We start from the raw sequence: 18,451 nt of genomic DNA on the forward strand, positions 1-18,451 counted from the left end.
CATCTATATTTAAAGCACTTACAATGGACACGTAACTCAAAGTGATTTTTTATTTCAGTCAGGCTAAATCGGCTTCGATACCAAAGAAATGTAAAAATAAAAATAGTACAACAAAGTACATCATTTTACAAATACTCATAATGGAGGTCTGACATATCAGAATAATCAAATAAATCCAAACATGTCACAGTCATAACAAAAATAGAAAAAGTCGATACAGTACATAGAATGCATTAGTAGCTATATACTTGAAGTGTTTGCTATACCATAGACTTTACAAAATTCTACTAGAAAAAACTCCCAGTACCAATGGAATATCAGGTAATATAAAATGTAAAAAAAAAAAAAAAAATACAAACAATAAAACAAATGGAAAAAGAAAACAAAAAAAAAACCACTTGTGATGTGAGTGTGTGTGTTCATTCATACAGGTGCAATCTGCATGCAAATCTGCCTCAGTGTGACAAATGATAAAAGCAGCTACAGTTTGTAAATGAGTCCGTGTGTCGTCGCCATGACAGCGGCCGCTTGGAAAATGACTCGTTAAGGGTGATGTCACTAAAACGCTAGCACAAAACAATCTTTGAGAAAGACAATGCACCTTTAGGATTACTAGTTCAATGGACTTACAGCAGTGAGTTTCCCCCGATGAGAACAGCGTTATCTGACTTATCAAAAGTCAGGTTTTTCAAAATAAGAGTGTCTGATGGAGAAACGTTGCAGATCAGCATTAAACTAAAATGTTTCGTCTCACAAGCCCAAATTACAGTATGTGCTCGGCTGTATAGTGTTTAAGTAACAGAATCAGCGATCGTAAAGGAGAAAAGCCAAAGATTTTGTGCCAACACCTTAACGAGGCAAAATTTTGCCGTCTTCATTTCAACATCTTTGTCCCACCGACTTAAAATGAAACAAAGATGATTTTTATGTGATTATAATAGGCCACATGGGTCATTGCTGTGTGTATTTTTATATGATGGTGGACCTTGGCACTGACTGGCTCCCCCTTAGGGAAACCTCTTGAAAAGATTAACGCTCCAATCAGACAAAAGTACACAGACAAATGCCACTACAAAAGTCCACTAGTAACCAGAACAATAACAATAGTAATAATAATAATAATAATAACAATATTCCTCAACCGTATACGTGGTGAAATTTTCTTTCTCCCACATCCGGGGAGCAAAAATAGATAATTTGGCAGAAAAGAAACTGTGTTGTCTCGACAGTCCACACTGTGTCTTTGAGTGTGAAAGGTTGCAGATAATTAGCTGTGATGCTAATCCATTTTTGCTCCTGGGAGCTCCCATGGAGACAGCAGTCGCTATGGTTACTGCATGCTCTCTGTCTCTGTATCTAGTGTGTGTAACAGTCCAGGACAGAGTGTGTGTCTACACTGTATATACGCACAATATGTATGTGTTTGACGGCAGGCCTCGGGGTGGTAGTGATAGTTTGATCCCCACACTGACGCTGTAGATATTAAGACTTCTAAAGCTGATCTGCGATCTGGCTCAGCTACATCTGGACAGAGCGTGGAGCTCCGGACTGAGAGGAGGTCTGACGTTTTCCATCGGGGGTGGGGTCCCGGTACTGAGGGGGCAGGAGTTGGTGATATGATGTCACTCAGGGGCGGAGCTCTGGTTCTGCTGGTATATGGAGGCTTTATCCTTCAGCAGAGCCAGGCACAGGTGACAGCTCCAGCTCCCTGTGAAAAAAAAAAAAAAACAACACAGTGAGGCATGGTGAAAGAATAACAGGTGTAAAGATTCATCATCAGCTGTTTGAGCATCACTGTGAGGAGATGTTGTTGAAGAATATGCATTTATACTCTGATGACTGTACACATCACACCACACAACAGTAATCTATCTAATTTAGAGAAGATTACTGGACCTTTTAGTAAACTGTCTCTTTAACAAAGATGTCCCTTTGTCCATCTCTCACTCTGTTGGTGTTCTATATCCTATAGCTTGATCCAAGATATTTTACGTAGTTGTAACAACATGCACCTGTCCTTCAGGTCTGTTAACTTCTGCAGGGAACTATTTGGTGTCAACTTACCCTCTGGTGGTTCAGTCATGGGGGGACTTAGACAGTACATGTGGTAGCCTCGGTCGCAGTCATCACAGAACAGCAGCTGGTCCTACAGAAACACAACATCACGTTCAGTCAGTTTTTTTGTCAACTCTGACTCACACCAACAGAAAAAGCTGTCATCGAGGTATCATGTGCTATGTTAATATGTTAGAACTCAGAAAACAAAATATCCTGAATGCATGAATAACAATGAATGTGGTTCACGAGAGACAATTCATGATTTGGCTTCACAAGCTGCTGTGAAAACAAACTCTTATCTTAAAGGAGAGTGGGTGCTTGTCATGTTAAACTCAAAAACAACGTCTTCAAAACTAAGTAACTCAGAGGCTACATGTAAACATTAAATAAAGAAGGAGCCTGTGTTTCCTTCATGTTAACTGGGATCGACAGTTTCTTAAGCAGAAGCCTTCCACCAACACATTCTTTTTGGAAACAGAGAGGACACATAAATTGGGAATATCATAAGAAGGCTCACGTCGTTCTCTGAGGTTCCACAAACGTTGCAGCACTTGCACTCGATGCACTGCCAGCGGTAGGTCTTCACTGCAGCCATCATCACTGGTGTGAACTGCAGGCATGTTGGATGGCCTGCAGGGAGAAGAGGAAATGTGAGAAATGTATCAACCATAACTGCACATGGCAAGCTTTGGATTTCTCCCTTGTACGTGTTGTTGGCATCAAATTCCGAAGAAGCTCATATTTACAAAAAAAACCCCTAAATTGATGAGGTAAAACATTTAATATATTGTCTTGGTACCGAGAAAGAATAAGCAAATTATCAAGACCTTTTTTCATTGATTTTTTTTTTTTTTTTACACACCACTCCACTTGTTTGGATTTGAGGCTGTACATGGTTCATCAGCTTGTGAGGATTCTTTACCTGCAGCTTTAGCCTCAGCCTTACAGCATATGTTCGTAGCTATCTAATACAAATGTAAAACTCCTTCTACAAGGATTTTTTGTGTGTTTTCAAACAAGTGAGCTCGACACACAGTTGGAACTAGCTTTATCTGCTGGCAAACTACAGTTGATAGAATCCTGTAAGGCATCGAAGGCTGGCAATTCAGTCGGCAAAATAGACGTTCAATGACTAGAAATTATAAGACGCCTTCATATTAGCTCTGCCTGAAATCAAGGACCGATTGTTTCATCAATTACAATGAAATTCAAGTGGTAAGTCTGGCACTGTTATCATTGCAAACTGCTTATGTCAAGCTCGAAAGGTATACAAAGGACAGGGCTTAGTAAACAGTCAATTACTGATGAGAGAGTCCTGACAGGTTCATACCTGAGCGTCCACAGTCTGAGCAGGACACCAGCTCTTCTGACTGGCCAGTCTTCTGGTTTAAGGTAGAGTCTCCCAGACAGAAATCGCAGTAATCGTTGGGCAGTGCCAACCCATTGGGACCCTTCTTAGTTGCTGAGAAAGAGAATTAGCAAAGAAACCATTCAGTGTACACAAGAATTGTCACTTTAAAATGAATTATCAAGAAAGATGAGTTAATGAAAATGTCAAAACTGAAGAGTTGTTGTTTGTCTAACAGTTTACAAATCATATTTTAAATCCACATGTTTACAAACCTGTTCACGCCACATCAGCCAACAACACCTTTTCAAAAATCATGATCCAAACTAATGAATGAGTGACAACTGACAAAACGCACTTGTTGAATGTATTTGCTAACACGATGTCGCGTGCACAAAAGAAACCAATGCGATGGATATGTTGGGGGGGGGAAAAAAGATGGATGATATGTTGAACAAAAAAAAAAAAAGGGAGGAAAAAAAAAAAAAGCCAGGAATCCAACTGTGTAAGCATGTTTCAGTGAGAAACATTGAGGCTAATCCCAAATTAGGGATTCAAAAACATGATATAAAAAATAAAAATAAAAAATGAAAATAGCGGGACACAAAAAAAAGAAAGAGAGAGAGACATCCCTTGTACAAACACACACATGCTACATGGCATGCAACCAAACCTCCTTCCTCTCTCTCTCTCTCTCTTTCTCTCTGTCTCTCTCTCAGCACTTGAGAGTGACTCACTCTTCTGCTCCTCAGGCTGGCGAGGAGTGGGTGGTGCCTCGATCTCCTCGCGGTCCTCGCCCTCCTCCTCGGCCAGGTGGGAGTGTGTATAGTGGTAGCTCAGGCCAGGACGGTTCTTGTAGCGCTTCCCACAGACTGACACACACACACACGGTCATACAAAAGTGTTACAGTGATAGCGGCTATTACGAAGTACCGTCCAAAAAGGCCCACAACTGGCTTTGTTGCTTACTTTTGAAAAACTTATTTTCACATGGTTAATTTTTGACTGACGCGCGAGCAGCAAACTCAAACAGCGGAGGTGAGCATTTGCACAGCGAGCGATGGCCAGCGGGAAATTACAGAGCACACACGGAGCAGCATGTCAGGAAAAAAAAAAAAAAAAAAGCAAAAAACGAATCCAGACGGGTTATTTCTCCAATTTCTATGCTGCCAAACTTAAGTTCCAGATGGGGTCTTTCAGATCACGCCATGCATGGCAGATTGGTTGTTTTTGTCTTTCAGAGGGAAAAGCAAAAGCCTCTCTTGCTGACATGCATGGCACACAGACCTTGCAAAGGACACTTCTACTCACTGTCGCAGGCGTACGGCTTGTCCCGCTCCTCCAGCGCTGCAGCTGCAGCCTCCTGTTTTTTCTTGCCATTCTTGTCACTGCGACCCTAAAGAACAAATATTTTAATTTCTCTTCTTTTCATAACACTATAATTCTACAAAGAAAGAACCAAAAGGAGAACAGAAAAGTGCATTATTGAAACGGAAAGAAGGACAAAAGTTAAAGTGGAATTCGAAAAACTTTTCCATCCCTTGTGTTTCAAAGCGATATCATTCTTGCCACGCGTTGGCAAAGAAAAATTGATGATTTTCCTTGAGTAACATCTATCAACAACACAGGGCAAAACATGATTTTATTTCATTTTGTCAATAATGGAGATATGAAAGCTGTGAAATTAGAAATCATGCCACACTGCCAGCTTGACTGACTCACCCGTCAGCCATCATTTTGTGCCCAGTGTCAGACAAGAATGTGTTGTGAAATCAAGGAATACAGGGTACTAATATGCCAATGGTTTTACCGTTAAAGCCGTTATAATATTTACTTCATGAAAACACCTTAAAAGTAATGAACTTGTCTACTGCCAGTTTAAAGTAGGAAACAACATACAGATTTAAACAGCATCTTTTCCCTGAGAGTAACAACAACAACATGTAGTCACCTGTGCTCAGAAATTAAACCGCCAAATTTTGGTGAAGATTCTCGAGATTGAGATTTTAAACTATTGTAACTACAGGAGAAATTATAACTGCCACTCAACTCATCAGTTATCACCACGTTTTTACAACAACTGGTGAATTAAAACATCTCTGAATCAGAACAGTCAATGAAACTGACCACGATCATACTGTCTGGTATATGCTGAACTTTAAATCGCAAAAAAAATAAAATAATAAATCTCATCTGCATTTGGATTTGGGTAATGGATAAGATATACGGCAATACCTATATATCGGTTGGGTTTTAGTTTTTTTCATCCCATCCTCAACCCGGTGTCAACTGAAATGGCACTCTTACCTTGGACTTGCTCTTGCCTCGTCTCTTGGGGGTCTCGTCCTCAAAGTCTTCGTCATCCAGGTCGTCCAAGTAGTCATCGTGGTCCAGGACTCTCTGCAGTGACAGGATCTGGATTAGGTCTCAATGTACTGAATATATGATCCGTTGTTGTCTTTTGAGCAACTGAATATGATGGTTGTATAAACTTGACTGGTTTAACTGGTGCGTAATGACCCTGTCACTCATGTATTCAAGACTATCATTCTCTGCTTCCTCCACTCAAATTACAGGAAAAAAATACTACTAATGATACCAACCTGTCTGTATTTGGCATAACAACTGGGCAGATTTGACCTTCACAGAGTGTTGTGAAATTGCCTCTAAAAATCACAAGATTAGACTGGCAGAACAACAACAGCTGTGGCAATTTATTTTGGAAATTGTTTGTTGTCAGTCAAGCCTCTCAGTTTAAAAAAACATAGGAGCAGTCAACCAGTGAACGCATGATTTGCTTCTGCAGCTTTTAGCTGTTTTGACCATCCAGAGAATCAAAACAGATCAGAAAAGATTGGCAGAGGAAATCTGTCCTGCCTTGGGAACCACAACCACTGACCTAGAGGAATGCCTTTCATCAGTGCATGTTTCACTGCTCTAGATATCAGTTGCACTGGTAAAAAACAAGAGAGCCAGACCTTGCGGATACGCCCAGAGGACGTGTGAGTGGTCGTTGAGGTGGCAGGAGGCTCCACAGTTGCCTGATCATCCTCAGGGCGGACCTCCGTGACTCCGCTCCTCCTGTCGAGGGGCTCCCCCTTCAGCAGGGCCTCCAGACTACTGCCATCCACTGCTCCCAACGCTTCTCGCTTCAGACCCAGTTCCAAATCTGCTACACACATGAGCAAAAAACAGTTATACATGTACTGAGATGACATGAATACAGACACAGACACAGACAACCACAGCTCTAGTTCTACCACCATGAATGAGACCAAACCCGTGACCCTATTTTTGATGGTAGTAAAGTTGTTCCACCTGGAGCGATACCTGCTTTCAGAGGAGGGAAAGCTAAGCGAGGGTCCTCAGGAGGATGGGAACGCCGCTTCTTCCTCCAGCGACGGGCTGGGTAGGTGTACAACTGCCCTGGAGCTACACCTGAGAGGACACAGAAGAAAAAAAAATGAGCTGTGATCTTCGGCACTTATAAATGTAAATATAAATAAATGGCCTTTTTTTTTTTTTTTTGTATTTCTTAATTGGAGTATTATTATTAGTATTTTCTGAATTACACTGATTTATCAGTCATCACTGACTATATACCTGCACTCCGGTGTCTCTTCTCCATCCAGATGTAACAGTTGGACTGGGCCACACCAGTCTGAGAGTCGAGGAAAGGCATGAGGATACTGCGCTCAGCACACAAACGAGCGTTGTAACTGTGGCACTGCTCCATGGCATCTCTATAATACTGCTCTCCCAGCCTGAAATGTCAAAGGTGGACAAATGGCGGATCAAATAACACAGATTACAAAAGACTAATAATAACGATTGCCAGATGAATATTGCAAATTAAACAGAGTTGAGTGTACTACAAGTACGTTTTAACAGGTTATGATACAAGTCTCAATTTATTGCTGATGCCTATCGGACAAAAATAAGCACACATTTTATTTCTATTTTCTTCTCAATCTGAGTTATTTGTGTTCTTGTTAAAGAAAGCAAAACATTGGATACAAAGATAACCGTCCCTTAATTTTGAGCAACAGCAGTGATTCCTGAGCTAGCAAATAGCACACTGAATAATTGGTTCACTTGTGTAATTAGTGGTGTTTTCTGGAGCTCTCGTCTGCATCTTCATCTTTTTTATTGTCAATAAAGGAATTGTTACCAAGGTGTGTACTTGGATGGACATTCGACAGTTAAAACAATACCCTTTAAGTGCTCATGCCTCTCAGTTGTCTTTCTTTCAGTCCTTTTGGGGTTTTTTTCTTTACCACTTTCTTGTAAACATGTACTCAGATGCCTATATATGCGCCATATCCTAATATAATCAGCCATTATACATTAGCCTTGTCATATTATCGCTTGGGTTCTATTAAGTAAAAGTTCACATTAAAAATCAGATTTTCACATTAAGACACGTGGCTGGTCACAGTAACTAACGCTCTGCTACTAAATGATCCCATACTGCACCGTTCTCACACAAGTGTAATTCCCAAATCCCACTGTTTTATGATTTCTAAACAATATTCAAATTGCAGTGCGGCAGCCATCTTCGCTGTTACATGGATAATTACTATGATACACATGTGTGTCCTTTCACGCAGATGCAATTTATTCAAGGCTTCACCCTTCACCAATTTGTCGCATTGTTCTACAAGCCTGCACACAAGACTGTTGCTTTGACTGTGCGATCTCTATCGTTTATTAAAAAGGGCACAAACAACCCAGGCTCACCTCATTGTGAATCCCAACACCAACAGTATCGATGGAGGGGAGTCAGAACAAAAGGTTGATTGTTCGCAAGCAGCTCGTCACAACAAAGCACCCGCCAAGCTGACAGGTTACTGGAAAATTAACTCTGCCCTTCATCTACAAGCGGGTGGCTAGCAACAGTTTGGATACATTATGTGTAACACCACTTTAAACACCACCCAGAGTAGCTGAGTTAGGAAGGAGCAGCAGCTAAAATACAGCTCCACAATGGGTTCGCCTCATTTATATTTCCCTACAGCTAACAAGCTAACCTTAGCTCAGTGGATAACGTTATTCTCTTGGGACAAATATTGTATTCAGGATTGGGAATACGATATTTACAGTTTTCAGCCCTCTGTAGTCACGTGACAATTAATCAATAACGGGATACACTCGTCTCTGTATGGCTGCAGGTTTTACTCTTAAGAGAAATAAAGATAAACTTACACTTTCACAACACTGTCGACGGCCGCCGCCATGTTTGCTTATTGCGGTTGTGCGAAGTGCCACTGCGCCTGCGCACACACGTTAGTAACCGTTGCTGCCTCCCAGGGTGAAAAACAGGAAGTGCACGTTGAACAGCTACTACGTGATCCTCGTTTGATCAATGCAGCACATACTGAAGCACCATTTTGATATCATAACGTTAATATTTCAAAGAACAGAAACGATATTTATCTAATTCAGCCTCCCGACACACCTTCCAATCCCTCTTTTTTTACAGACACATACAGAGCTCCAGATAATTGTGCATTATTATATTTTTCTTAATGCAAGTTTTATAGAATAGTAGTAGTTTTTAGTGCCGAAACCAGGAAATAGGTCAGCATTTATGCACATCCGGTTCCCTCGTCTCAAAGTCGATGAGGTTTTTAAATAGATTTTTGGTTAAATGCCTGAAATAAGGTCTGTGGTTACTAGGGGTGTAAATCCCAAGTTTTATCATGATACGATATTATATTTATTATTTTGATGATCTGACGTTATTCCAGGTAAGCCTACAAAAAACAACATCTACACCACTCTAGTGAATATGTGCTCTTTGATTGATATATAATTGTTTTTATTGAAATATTGGACTATGTTTCCCGGGGGATCTAAATAATGAACTACTTCTTAATGTGAGATGGTGGTTCTGTAACTTATTGATTGGATGAAAATTCTTTGTGATGTTTTTTCCCACTTATCCATTCCATTTGTTGTATTTTTCCACACAAGTAATTGTAGGCCTACATATTTTTTGCATTATTCTACATCCTTTTGTTGTTGTTCAAGGACAGCCTCTAGAAGAGCTCCAATAAACCTTTGTATTTTATTCATATTGTTATGCTGTTTCTATTGTGAAAAATGCATGTTTTGATTGGTGTATGAATTTTCTGATTTGGTCTAGATGTGTGTGATAGTATTTTGCATGATGTTTGTCTATAATGTGATCTGACTGGTCCACATGGGTCTACCAACCTACTTTAAGATGAAGAAGTCTCCTCCTATTGTCTTGTAAGATAACCCGATGAAGGCCTTTGTACTGTACTGAAACATTGGGCGTCATTCACCAATATCTTCTTAAGAATCTTCTTAGATTCTTTCTTAATTTGTTCTTAAGAGGTTCCTTAAGAAAACCCTACGTCAGATTCACCAGCACGTCCGTAAGCCTCAGAATTGTTCACAGCTGTGTTCTTACATTGATGAAAGCCGCAGGAGCAATATATATGCCATTGTTTTGCGGGCGCTGGATGGAGAAATGCCACGTAATAAATATGGTGTGGGGGTGTTACTAATTGATGGCATGTTTCCAATTTACTTGATTTATCTTAAATCATTGGTGCATTTAATTTATTTTAGAATTTAAATTCTTTGTAAATTACCAAAACATATGAAATGAAAAAATAAATGAATAAATATGACAGAATTATCACTGTAATATTGCATTTTATTGAACTACACAAGAGAAGAAAACACAACCATGCCAACATTTCGGCACTGAAATGTGCGTAAGAGTACCCCTGAGTGCTCGTAGGATTTGTTCTTGCCTAAGAAAAAATCCTAGATAAGAAAACATTTATGAATGCCACAATCTTCGTAAAATCTTCGTAAGTGGGACTTAAGAACAAATTTGTTCATAAGAACGGTTCATGAATGAGGCCCATTGTTATTAAAATTCATTCTTGATTGCAAGTGAGGTGAACACTACGCAGGAGTTTTTTGTCCTGATTTTGTCAACCCCTCTTTGGCACCAGAATGACGTAATTTTTCTCCACGATCAGTGGAATCATTTGCTCATTCAGCATCCTATACAAACTTTTTCTCAGGTACCGGTCAGCCAACCAAACTCCTGGACACCTGACCTCTTCTAGTGTACACTGGGTTCAACATATAAATCAGGAGATATACTTTAATAGCAATAAGAACAGACAGCATAAAATCAGAAAGCACACATTATTTTACCAACCATATGCCACCAGGAAATAGGCAAACGTGATTGGTTGGAGCTGAAGAAAATTGCAAACACCCAAACTGGAATTCTGATTAGACAGATAAAGAGAGAGAGAGAGTTGCTTGGCAACGAAATGAGCTTAACAGCAAAAGACATGAGCTCCTGAAAACCTCTAACTTTTTTTGTGTTTTCACTTTAAAATGTCTGATTTGCAACGCAAATCTACAACATCAAGTGGTTGGAAGGCACACTCAACCACTTAAGAAAAGAAACCAGACTTTTCTACGATTTTTAAGAATTTTTTTTTTCATCAAAAGAAGTTGCTACCTAGCTAGCTGGAGGAAGAGAACTCTACTGCTACTGTGCAAATGACGGTTGGCTAGCAACAACAACAACAACAACAAAGGTCTGAAGAAATAATACAGCAAGGAAAACTTCAAAAAAAGATTAGATTTTCCAATCACAACTGGACGGCAACATTTTAAGGACATCACCAGGACAAGGACTGGGAAATAAGGTATCTCTGGCAAAATAACTGTTCAGAAACTACTAACAGTGAACCAACTGTCAGTTGAAACCAACCATGCTAATGGAACACTGTGGAGCAACAGCTGAGCAGCAGCAACTGATAAACATATCTACAGATATATCAACTGTAGTAACACAGAGGCAACCAGGACAGATCGCTGGCTGTGAAATACAATACCCTGAGCAAGTGATCACAGCACAGCAGAAGAAAGACTTCAAAATGAATGTGCTACGTGCCAACCCGGAAACTCTGGTAGCAGACTTCAGCAAGAAGAACAACCAGAAGGTAAAATGCAACCTAGTGTTCTTCACTCAACATCCTGAAAATTGGCACACAGCAATATGTGAGCAATTTACTCACATTAAGAAGAACGGGATAAGTCGTAGCAAAACGGGTTATTCTTAGAGACTGGAAATCGGCTTCCCCTCCTTGTTTTAAAAAATGGTTGAATGATATGGTTTCCTGTATTTACCTGGAAGAAATTCGATATACTTTGTCTGACGCTCACTACAAGTTCCTTGAAGTCTGGGGACCCTTTATTGAATACATTCGAAGTGATAAACTTGATCCCCTGGACTAGTTACGCTGGACTATATTATTCTGTCCTATTTTGTTCTGTACCGATTGTATTGTGCTCTGTACATCCAAGCCTCTCCTTGAACTCCCTTGATCCTGGCTCTTTGGACTTTTGCCTTGGACCTTAAATCTACCTCTGTACTCTTGATTCAGTACGTGGACTGACTTTTATGACTGTATTTTTTTTTAAAAAATGTTTATGTTACTGTGGGCTGGCAGTTTGTCTTGTCTTGTCTTGTCTTGTCTTGTTTTGTCTCGTCTTGCTGTGCTCTGTGTACTTTGTTGTTTTTCTGTGTGGTTTATACTTAAAAAACTTATAAATAAAGTGTTCAAAAAAAAAAAAAGAAGAACGGGATAAGCAAAGGTAGACAGATTACTGCCTATGAAGATGCAGACCGCTCAAGTCCCATCTTAACAGTAAACATATATCACAATGGAACAGTTATGATCCAGGGATCTGAGAACAGTCTGGATAACTTTGGTAACAGCTTTCAAACACTGAAGACTATTGCAGCATCAAAAGTGTCTCCTCCTCCTCCACAAGAGCTCCAGACCAGGTCACCCATCTCAAGCAAACCTCCACCTACACCATACTCTGAATCACCAAAACTCTCCAGCAATGTCAGAGTCCTGAAGGAATGTATCTCAGTACTCGAGCGAGAGTTCATAGAGTTCAGAGAGAAGACACTGAGCAATCTTCAGAGGTCCGATAACGGCAATTTTTTGGAGGAGATTTACACCACAGTCAAAAACCAGAGATATCAGATAGATGAACTCCAGCAAGCTGTTAGAGAACTGGAAGAAGACAACCGTTCACTGAGAGGAACACTCAAGAGAGTGATAGAGGAGCTGGCATCGGCCCACCACTCCAGCCCAACACAGTCCCTGCACCAGGAGACCCAGCAGTCCCTGCTCCAGGAGACCCAGCATTCCCTGCACCAGGAGACCCAGCAGTCCCTGCAGCAGGAGACCCAGCAGTCCCTGCACCAGAAGACCCAGCAGTCCCTGCACCAGAAGACCCAACAGTCCCTGCACCAGGAGACCCAGCAGTCCCTGCACCAGGAGACCCAGCAGTCCCTGCACCAGAAGACCCAACAGTCCCTGCACCAGGAGACCCAACAGTCCCTATACCACGAGACTCAGGGTAGGAAACCAGAGACGTCTGCCACCCAGAAATCTTCAGCCTCTCGCCCCCAAATTTCTCCTCCCCTCTCCCCTCTGGACACCACAGACCTGGGGACCCAGAAAAGGAGATCAGAACCTGCTTCACACAACAACACAGAAATAATATTTCTGTGTGATTCCAATGGAAAGTACATCAAAATGAAGCGTCTCTTCCCAGGCAGAAGATCCAAGATGATTTGGAGTCCCACCATCTCAGAGGCTATAAAGAAGCTGGCCACTACAGACCTCCAGGGTGTTAAACACATCCTGATTCACACTGGAACTAATGACCTCACACACAACAAGGACATACCTCACTCACTGCAGCAGGTGGCAGAGAGAGCAACCTCAGTGGCCCCCACAGCCAGGGTAACCATATCCACCCTGTTACACAGAAGAGATGTTCCTCAGCATGAGATCAGCAAAATCAATGCTGAAATATCCAAAGCCTGCACAGGAATACCAAAAGTCCATATGGCACATCACGCAGCGATCCTCTACCAGCACCTGTATGACGACCTACATCTAAACCAGAGCAGTGTGCGACTGTTCATCAAAGATATTAAAGATACAGCTCTCGACCGCAACAGATCAGCACCTCACATCACCAACAAGAGCACATCCAGCCACCGGAACCTCCACAGAAGGTTGCAGCACACTAGAGGCACCACCAACAATGGCCGGAGCTTTTCACAGAGACTTGGACCTGCCTCAAGGTACTACGCCCCAGCCGCACCTCTCCAGGGACCCAGCCCCATCACACCTCCTCAGGACTACAACCCCACTGCACCACACTACATCCTTCCTCCACTCCCACCTCTTCAGGGACCCAGCCCCATCACACCACTGTACACCTCAGCCCAAACTCCTCAAGACCACAACCCAACCACACCACACCTCACCTCACCTCTTCAGGGACCTGAACTGCAGTTTGTTCTACATCCTCAAGCTCTCCAGGAACAATACAGCTGGCAGCAGCAGCAGCAGCAGCAGCATCAGCAGCATCAGCAGCCAGCTCAGACTCGGGTCCAGTCTCCAGCTCAAAGAGACAGCTACGCTGCTGTAGCTGCCAAACTCAACACCTCACCCACTGAACTGAGTCTAAAGCAGATAAGAGACATTGCAACACTACTCTATACTAAATTACTGGGCTAATAGAATGTAGAACAACACTCTAAATAATTCATCATCACTTAACATTATTATTATTATTATTTCTTTTAAAATTTTTTATCACATATTTTTGCTTGTAAATCAGTTATTTTTTCTAGTGGTACACTAATCTGTTAAGGTAAAGGAAATAGCATCTTTTTCGATAAGTAGCTGGAACATTCAGGGCTTATGCTCTTCAGTTTTTGGTTTGAAATAAGCAAACCCTGAATTTCTGAATAATATTAGAAATGTAGATATAATCATATTGAATGAAACTTGGAATCAAAACAAAAATCAATCAAATTGTCCTAACGATTACATAGAACTTATTATACCCTCTGTAAAACACAGCCATATTAAGAATGGCAGAGATTCGGGTGGTTTACTCATATGGTACCACGGAGAATATAAAGATTACATCTCACCAGTTAAAAACAGGTACAAATTACATTTGGATTAAAATTCACTCAAATATTCTGGAAAACAACAGAGATGTCTATTTATGTGCAATATATATACCACCCTCAAACTCCCCGTATTATGCAGAGGAGGTTTTTGAGGAACTCCAGAGGGAATTTTCTTTCTACCAAAGTTAAGGGTCAATCTTAATATGTGGCGACCTTAATGCCAGAACTGGTAGAGAGCCAGACTTCATTAACTATGAAGGAAACAAACATATCTTCAAACATCCTCCTTTGTACCAGACTTGCATAAACACACAAAGACAAAACTATGATAGCATAGTTAACAAAACTGGCAAACAGGTACTACAAATGTGTAAAGGCTTGGGTCTGTACATTGTTAATGGCAGAGTCAGAGGAGACTCTCTGGGCAGACTCACACAATGCTCTGTGTTTGGTAGTGGTGTTGTAGATTATGCCATTACTGACATTGAACCACAATATATAAATGCATTTACTGTATCACCGCAACAGCCCCTTTCAGACCATAGCCAAATAACCCTATTTTTAAAAAAAGTCATTGTCAACCACTGTGAATCCAAACCCTGAACCAAGACTGTTTCCTCCACCTAGGAGATACAAATAGACAGAAGACAGCACTGCTGCCTATACCGCTGCACTAGACTCTGCTCAAATTCACAACATGCTGGATACTTTTCTCAACACCCAGTATCAGCCTGAAAGGGAATACGTAAATCTGGCCACAATCTAAACACAACATTTATTCAATTGGCAAAAGAATCTAAATTAAAAATCTCACAAACTAAAAAAATCCAGCATGAAACAAAAAGAGCAATGGTTTGATAAAGAATGTGCTATATCCAGACAAAACCTGAGAAAACTGTCAAACAGAAAACACAGGAACCCAAGTGACCTAATGGGACGGCTTGAATATGTTCAAGCTCTGAAAGATTACAAAAGACTCCTTCATGAGAAAAAAATGCATTATATGGAAGGAGAACACAACAAAATCGAAAAAGCTATAAATGAAAACACCTTTTGGAAATTATGGAAAAACATGAACAGAAACCCATGTACAGAGACCAACCCAATTCAAAATAGCAGAATCTGGAAAAATTACTTTGATGACCTCTATAAAAATCCAGAGTGTCACGGTCTAAATCCCCACCAAATTTTAACAATAGAAAAACTGAAAGAACTAGAAATGACAGTGAAGGACACCCAGTGTGCCCTTGACTACCCCATCACCATTAAAGAAATACAGCACAAACTCAAAACCCTTAAAAATGGAAAAGCTTGCGGTATAGAAAGCATTAACTCAGAGATGCTGAAACACAGTAATTTAAAACTGTCAAAAGTGGGCGGTAGATATCAACCTTGACAAAACCAAAGTCATGGTATTCCAAAAAAAGGCCAGGCTACAGGAATCCAAACATGTTTTCAGGGTAAGAGGGACCACACTTCAGCATACAATGGAATATAATTATCTAGGCATCATCATCAGTGCATCCGGCAGCTTTGACAAAGCAATAAATTCCCTCACAGAAAAGGCACGCAGGGCCTACTATAGCATCAAAAGCTCACTATATAAATTCAATCCCCCAATTACAATTTGGCTAAAACTATTTAACAGTGTAATCAAACCCATACTTATGTATGGAAGTGAAGTGTGGGGCCCTCTAATTACCCAGAGGCACACCTCATGGGACACAACACCCACAGAGAAATGTAACCTTCAGTTCTGCAAGGAAATCCTCAAGGTCCACAGAAACTGTCCAAACCATGCATGTAGAGCAGAGCTGGGACACTTCCCTCTCTCTCTACACATGATCAAAAGGTCAATTAAGTTCCAGGTTCACTTAACACAAGCTGATCCTGATTCCTATCACCACAGAGCCTTTCTCAGTAACAGCCTCTGTCCAGAGACAGACCCTCTGAGAAACACCAGAGAAACCTGCAACCTCAAAATCCAAGACCTCCAAAATCTCTCCAAAACTCACCTAGCATCTATAGACAAAAACAACAAAATTACTTACATTGACAATTGGAAGAATGAAATTAAATCCATAATTAAATTAGAATGCTATCGCTTACTGGATAGAGAATATTCTCCAGCACAATATCTGGTCACCATAAAGAACCCCAAACAGAGACGCACATTAACAATGTACAGACTCACCGACCATCAACTACAGGTTGAAAAAGGTCGGCATCAGAAAAAATGGAAGCCCAGAGAATTAAGAATATGTAAACACTGTTCTTCAGGAGAAATAGAAACTGAGGCCCATTTTCTGCTCTCCTGCCCCCTGTACCAAACTGAGAGAGAGGCTTTCCTCCAGCAGATAACTGCAGCAGATCCATCATATCAGGGAACAAAATGTGATGAACTGTTAAAAGTATGTCTGGGAGAAGATCCACAATTTATAAAATTAGCTGCACAATATGTAACACTCTGCCATGATGCTATAGAAACACACGAATGCCGATCAGAACCATTTTTGCTGTAGTATAATATTGCTGTTTTTATTATTATTATTATTATAATTTAATATGAACTATATGTGTATATATGTTTTTCATTGTATATGACAGCTTGTAAATGCCTAATGATACCCAATCTTATTCATCCTTCCACACACACATTATACTCTTTATTTTTTAAGTTTCATTTCAAAGACCAAAATAATGATCTTCCAAAAAAGATCCAGATCTCAGGACATTCAACTTAAGTTTACAATTGGCACACAACAAGTAGAATACTGCACAAACTACACCTATCTAGGAATAAAACTAAATTCAACTGGACATTTTAATGATGCAGTTCATGAGCTGAGACATAATGCACGCCGGGCTTTCTATGCCATAAAGAAACATATACAAACTGAAATACCAACACGAATTTGGCTAAAATTAATTGAATGCATTATTGAACCAGTCACACTCTATGGCAGTGAGGTGTGGGGTCCACTTGCAAAACATGAATTTACTCAGTGGGATAAACATCCCATTGAGACCCTGCATGCAGAGTTGTGTAAAATTCTTCTACATGTCCAGAGGAAAGTGACAAACAATGCATGCAGGGCAGAATTAGGCAAAAACCCACTAATTATAAAAATACAAAAAAGAGCAATTAACTTTTGGACACATCTAAAACTAAGTGACCCCCCTCTCATATCATTATAAAGCCCTGCAATGCCAAGACATGAGCTGTAGGAACCCCCTTACCCAACTGGTTCGGAGGCTGAGATCACAAACCTGCCCTTCTATCACAGCCCAGGAACACACCACCTCACCAATCACACCCAACCAAATCACTAAACAATTAAAACAAAACTACATCACCTGCTGGCAAACACAAACAAAAACACAGAGCAAAATGCAATGCTATCTGGCTCTAAATCGACCCCACACCACAGCAAATTATCTGAGCACAGTGACTGACCTTCAGCTAAAACGAACCTTGACAAAGTACAGACTGAGTGAACACAACCTTGCTATTGAAACAGGGAGGCACCGGAAAACCTGGCTCCCTGCAGAGCAGAGGCTGTGCCGTCACTGCAGTCTAAATGAACCGGAAACGGAATTACACTTCCTCACCAAATGTGAAAAATTGAAATATATTAAAGAAATACATTTCCCTAATTTGAAATGGTAACAAAAGGTTCTTTCTCTAAACTATCCGACGAGGAAAAACTGCCTATCCTACAGGGGAAGAATTAAAGAGCAGCAAATAAGCAGCAGTCTATGTTTCTGCCTGCCATACACTGAGAGACAGCGAGGGACATGCATAGAGTATCAGCTGACACACAGATTTATTATTAGTTGACACAAATTGAGTGATTTACTGTAATTTTTTTTTTTGACTGATTACCTATGAATTTATTGTAAATACCGTTTTCATTTATTGTTATTATTACTTTTTATTAATGCTTGCTTTGGCAATATGTACAATGTTATGTCATGCCAATAAAACCATTTCAATTGAATTGAATTGAAATTGAGAGAGAGAG

At 40.6% G+C, this 18,451-nt stretch overlaps 2 protein-coding genes across 7 annotated transcripts; one reads left to right on the plus strand and one right to left on the minus strand.

The window, feature by feature from the left end:
- Positions 1–36: 36 nt before the first annotated feature.
- LOC115568811 (zinc finger protein ubi-d4-like) lies at positions 37–8,716 on the minus strand. 6 transcript variants are annotated; one of them, XM_030396422.1, is made up of 11 exons: positions 8,612–8,716; positions 7,010–7,170; positions 6,737–6,844; positions 6,385–6,575; positions 5,714–5,806; positions 4,718–4,802; positions 4,144–4,278; positions 3,389–3,520; positions 2,576–2,688; positions 2,065–2,146; positions 37–1,708 (listed from the first exon to the last, which is right to left on the minus strand). In XM_030396422.1, the coding sequence occupies exons 1-11, from the start codon at positions 8,641–8,643 to the stop codon at positions 1,623–1,625; spliced, it is 1,218 nt and encodes a 405-aa protein (XP_030252282.1). In that variant the 5' UTR covers positions 8,644–8,716; the 3' UTR covers positions 37–1,622. The 6 variants fall into 6 exon arrangements, with proteins under 6 accessions (XP_030252282.1, XP_030252281.1, XP_030252280.1 ...); XM_030396421.1 differs by having other exon boundaries at positions 6,385–6,578; XM_030396420.1 differs by having other exon boundaries at positions 6,725–6,844.
- Positions 8,717–10,728: 2,012 nt separating this feature from the next.
- On the plus strand, positions 10,729–14,503 carry LOC115568416 (uncharacterized). The gene is made up of 2 exons (XM_030395681.1): positions 10,729–11,412; positions 11,777–14,503. The coding sequence occupies exon 2, from the start codon at positions 12,148–12,150 to the stop codon at positions 14,020–14,022; it is 1,875 nt and encodes a 624-aa protein (XP_030251541.1). The 5' UTR covers positions 10,729–11,412; positions 11,777–12,147; the 3' UTR covers positions 14,023–14,503.
- Positions 14,504–18,451: the final 3,948 nt, after the last annotated feature.

Source organism: Sparus aurata, chromosome 18 (assembly GCF_900880675.1).
Source record: "Sparus aurata chromosome 18, fSpaAur1.1, whole genome shotgun sequence".
Taxonomy (NCBI): domain Eukaryota; kingdom Metazoa; phylum Chordata; class Actinopteri; order Spariformes; family Sparidae; genus Sparus; species Sparus aurata.

Bases quoted from the DNA above. Each gene is read 5' to 3' on its own strand.
- LOC115568811 (XM_030396419.1), bottom strand. From the start codon at position 8,643: ATGGCGGCGGCCGTCGACAGTGTTGTGAAAGT. The intron at 4,279-4,717 runs GTGAGTAGAAGT...TGTGTGTGTCAG, and splicing joins CAAGCCGTACGCCTGCGACA to TCTGTGGGAAGCGCTACAAG. The intron at 1,709-2,064 runs GTAAGTTGACAC...TTTTTTTCACAG, and splicing joins CATGACTGAACCACCAGAGG to GGAGCTGGAGCTGTCACCTG.
- LOC115568416 (XM_030395681.1), top strand. From the start codon at position 12,148: ATGATCCAGGGATCTGAGAACAGTCTGGATAACTTTGGTAACAGCTTT.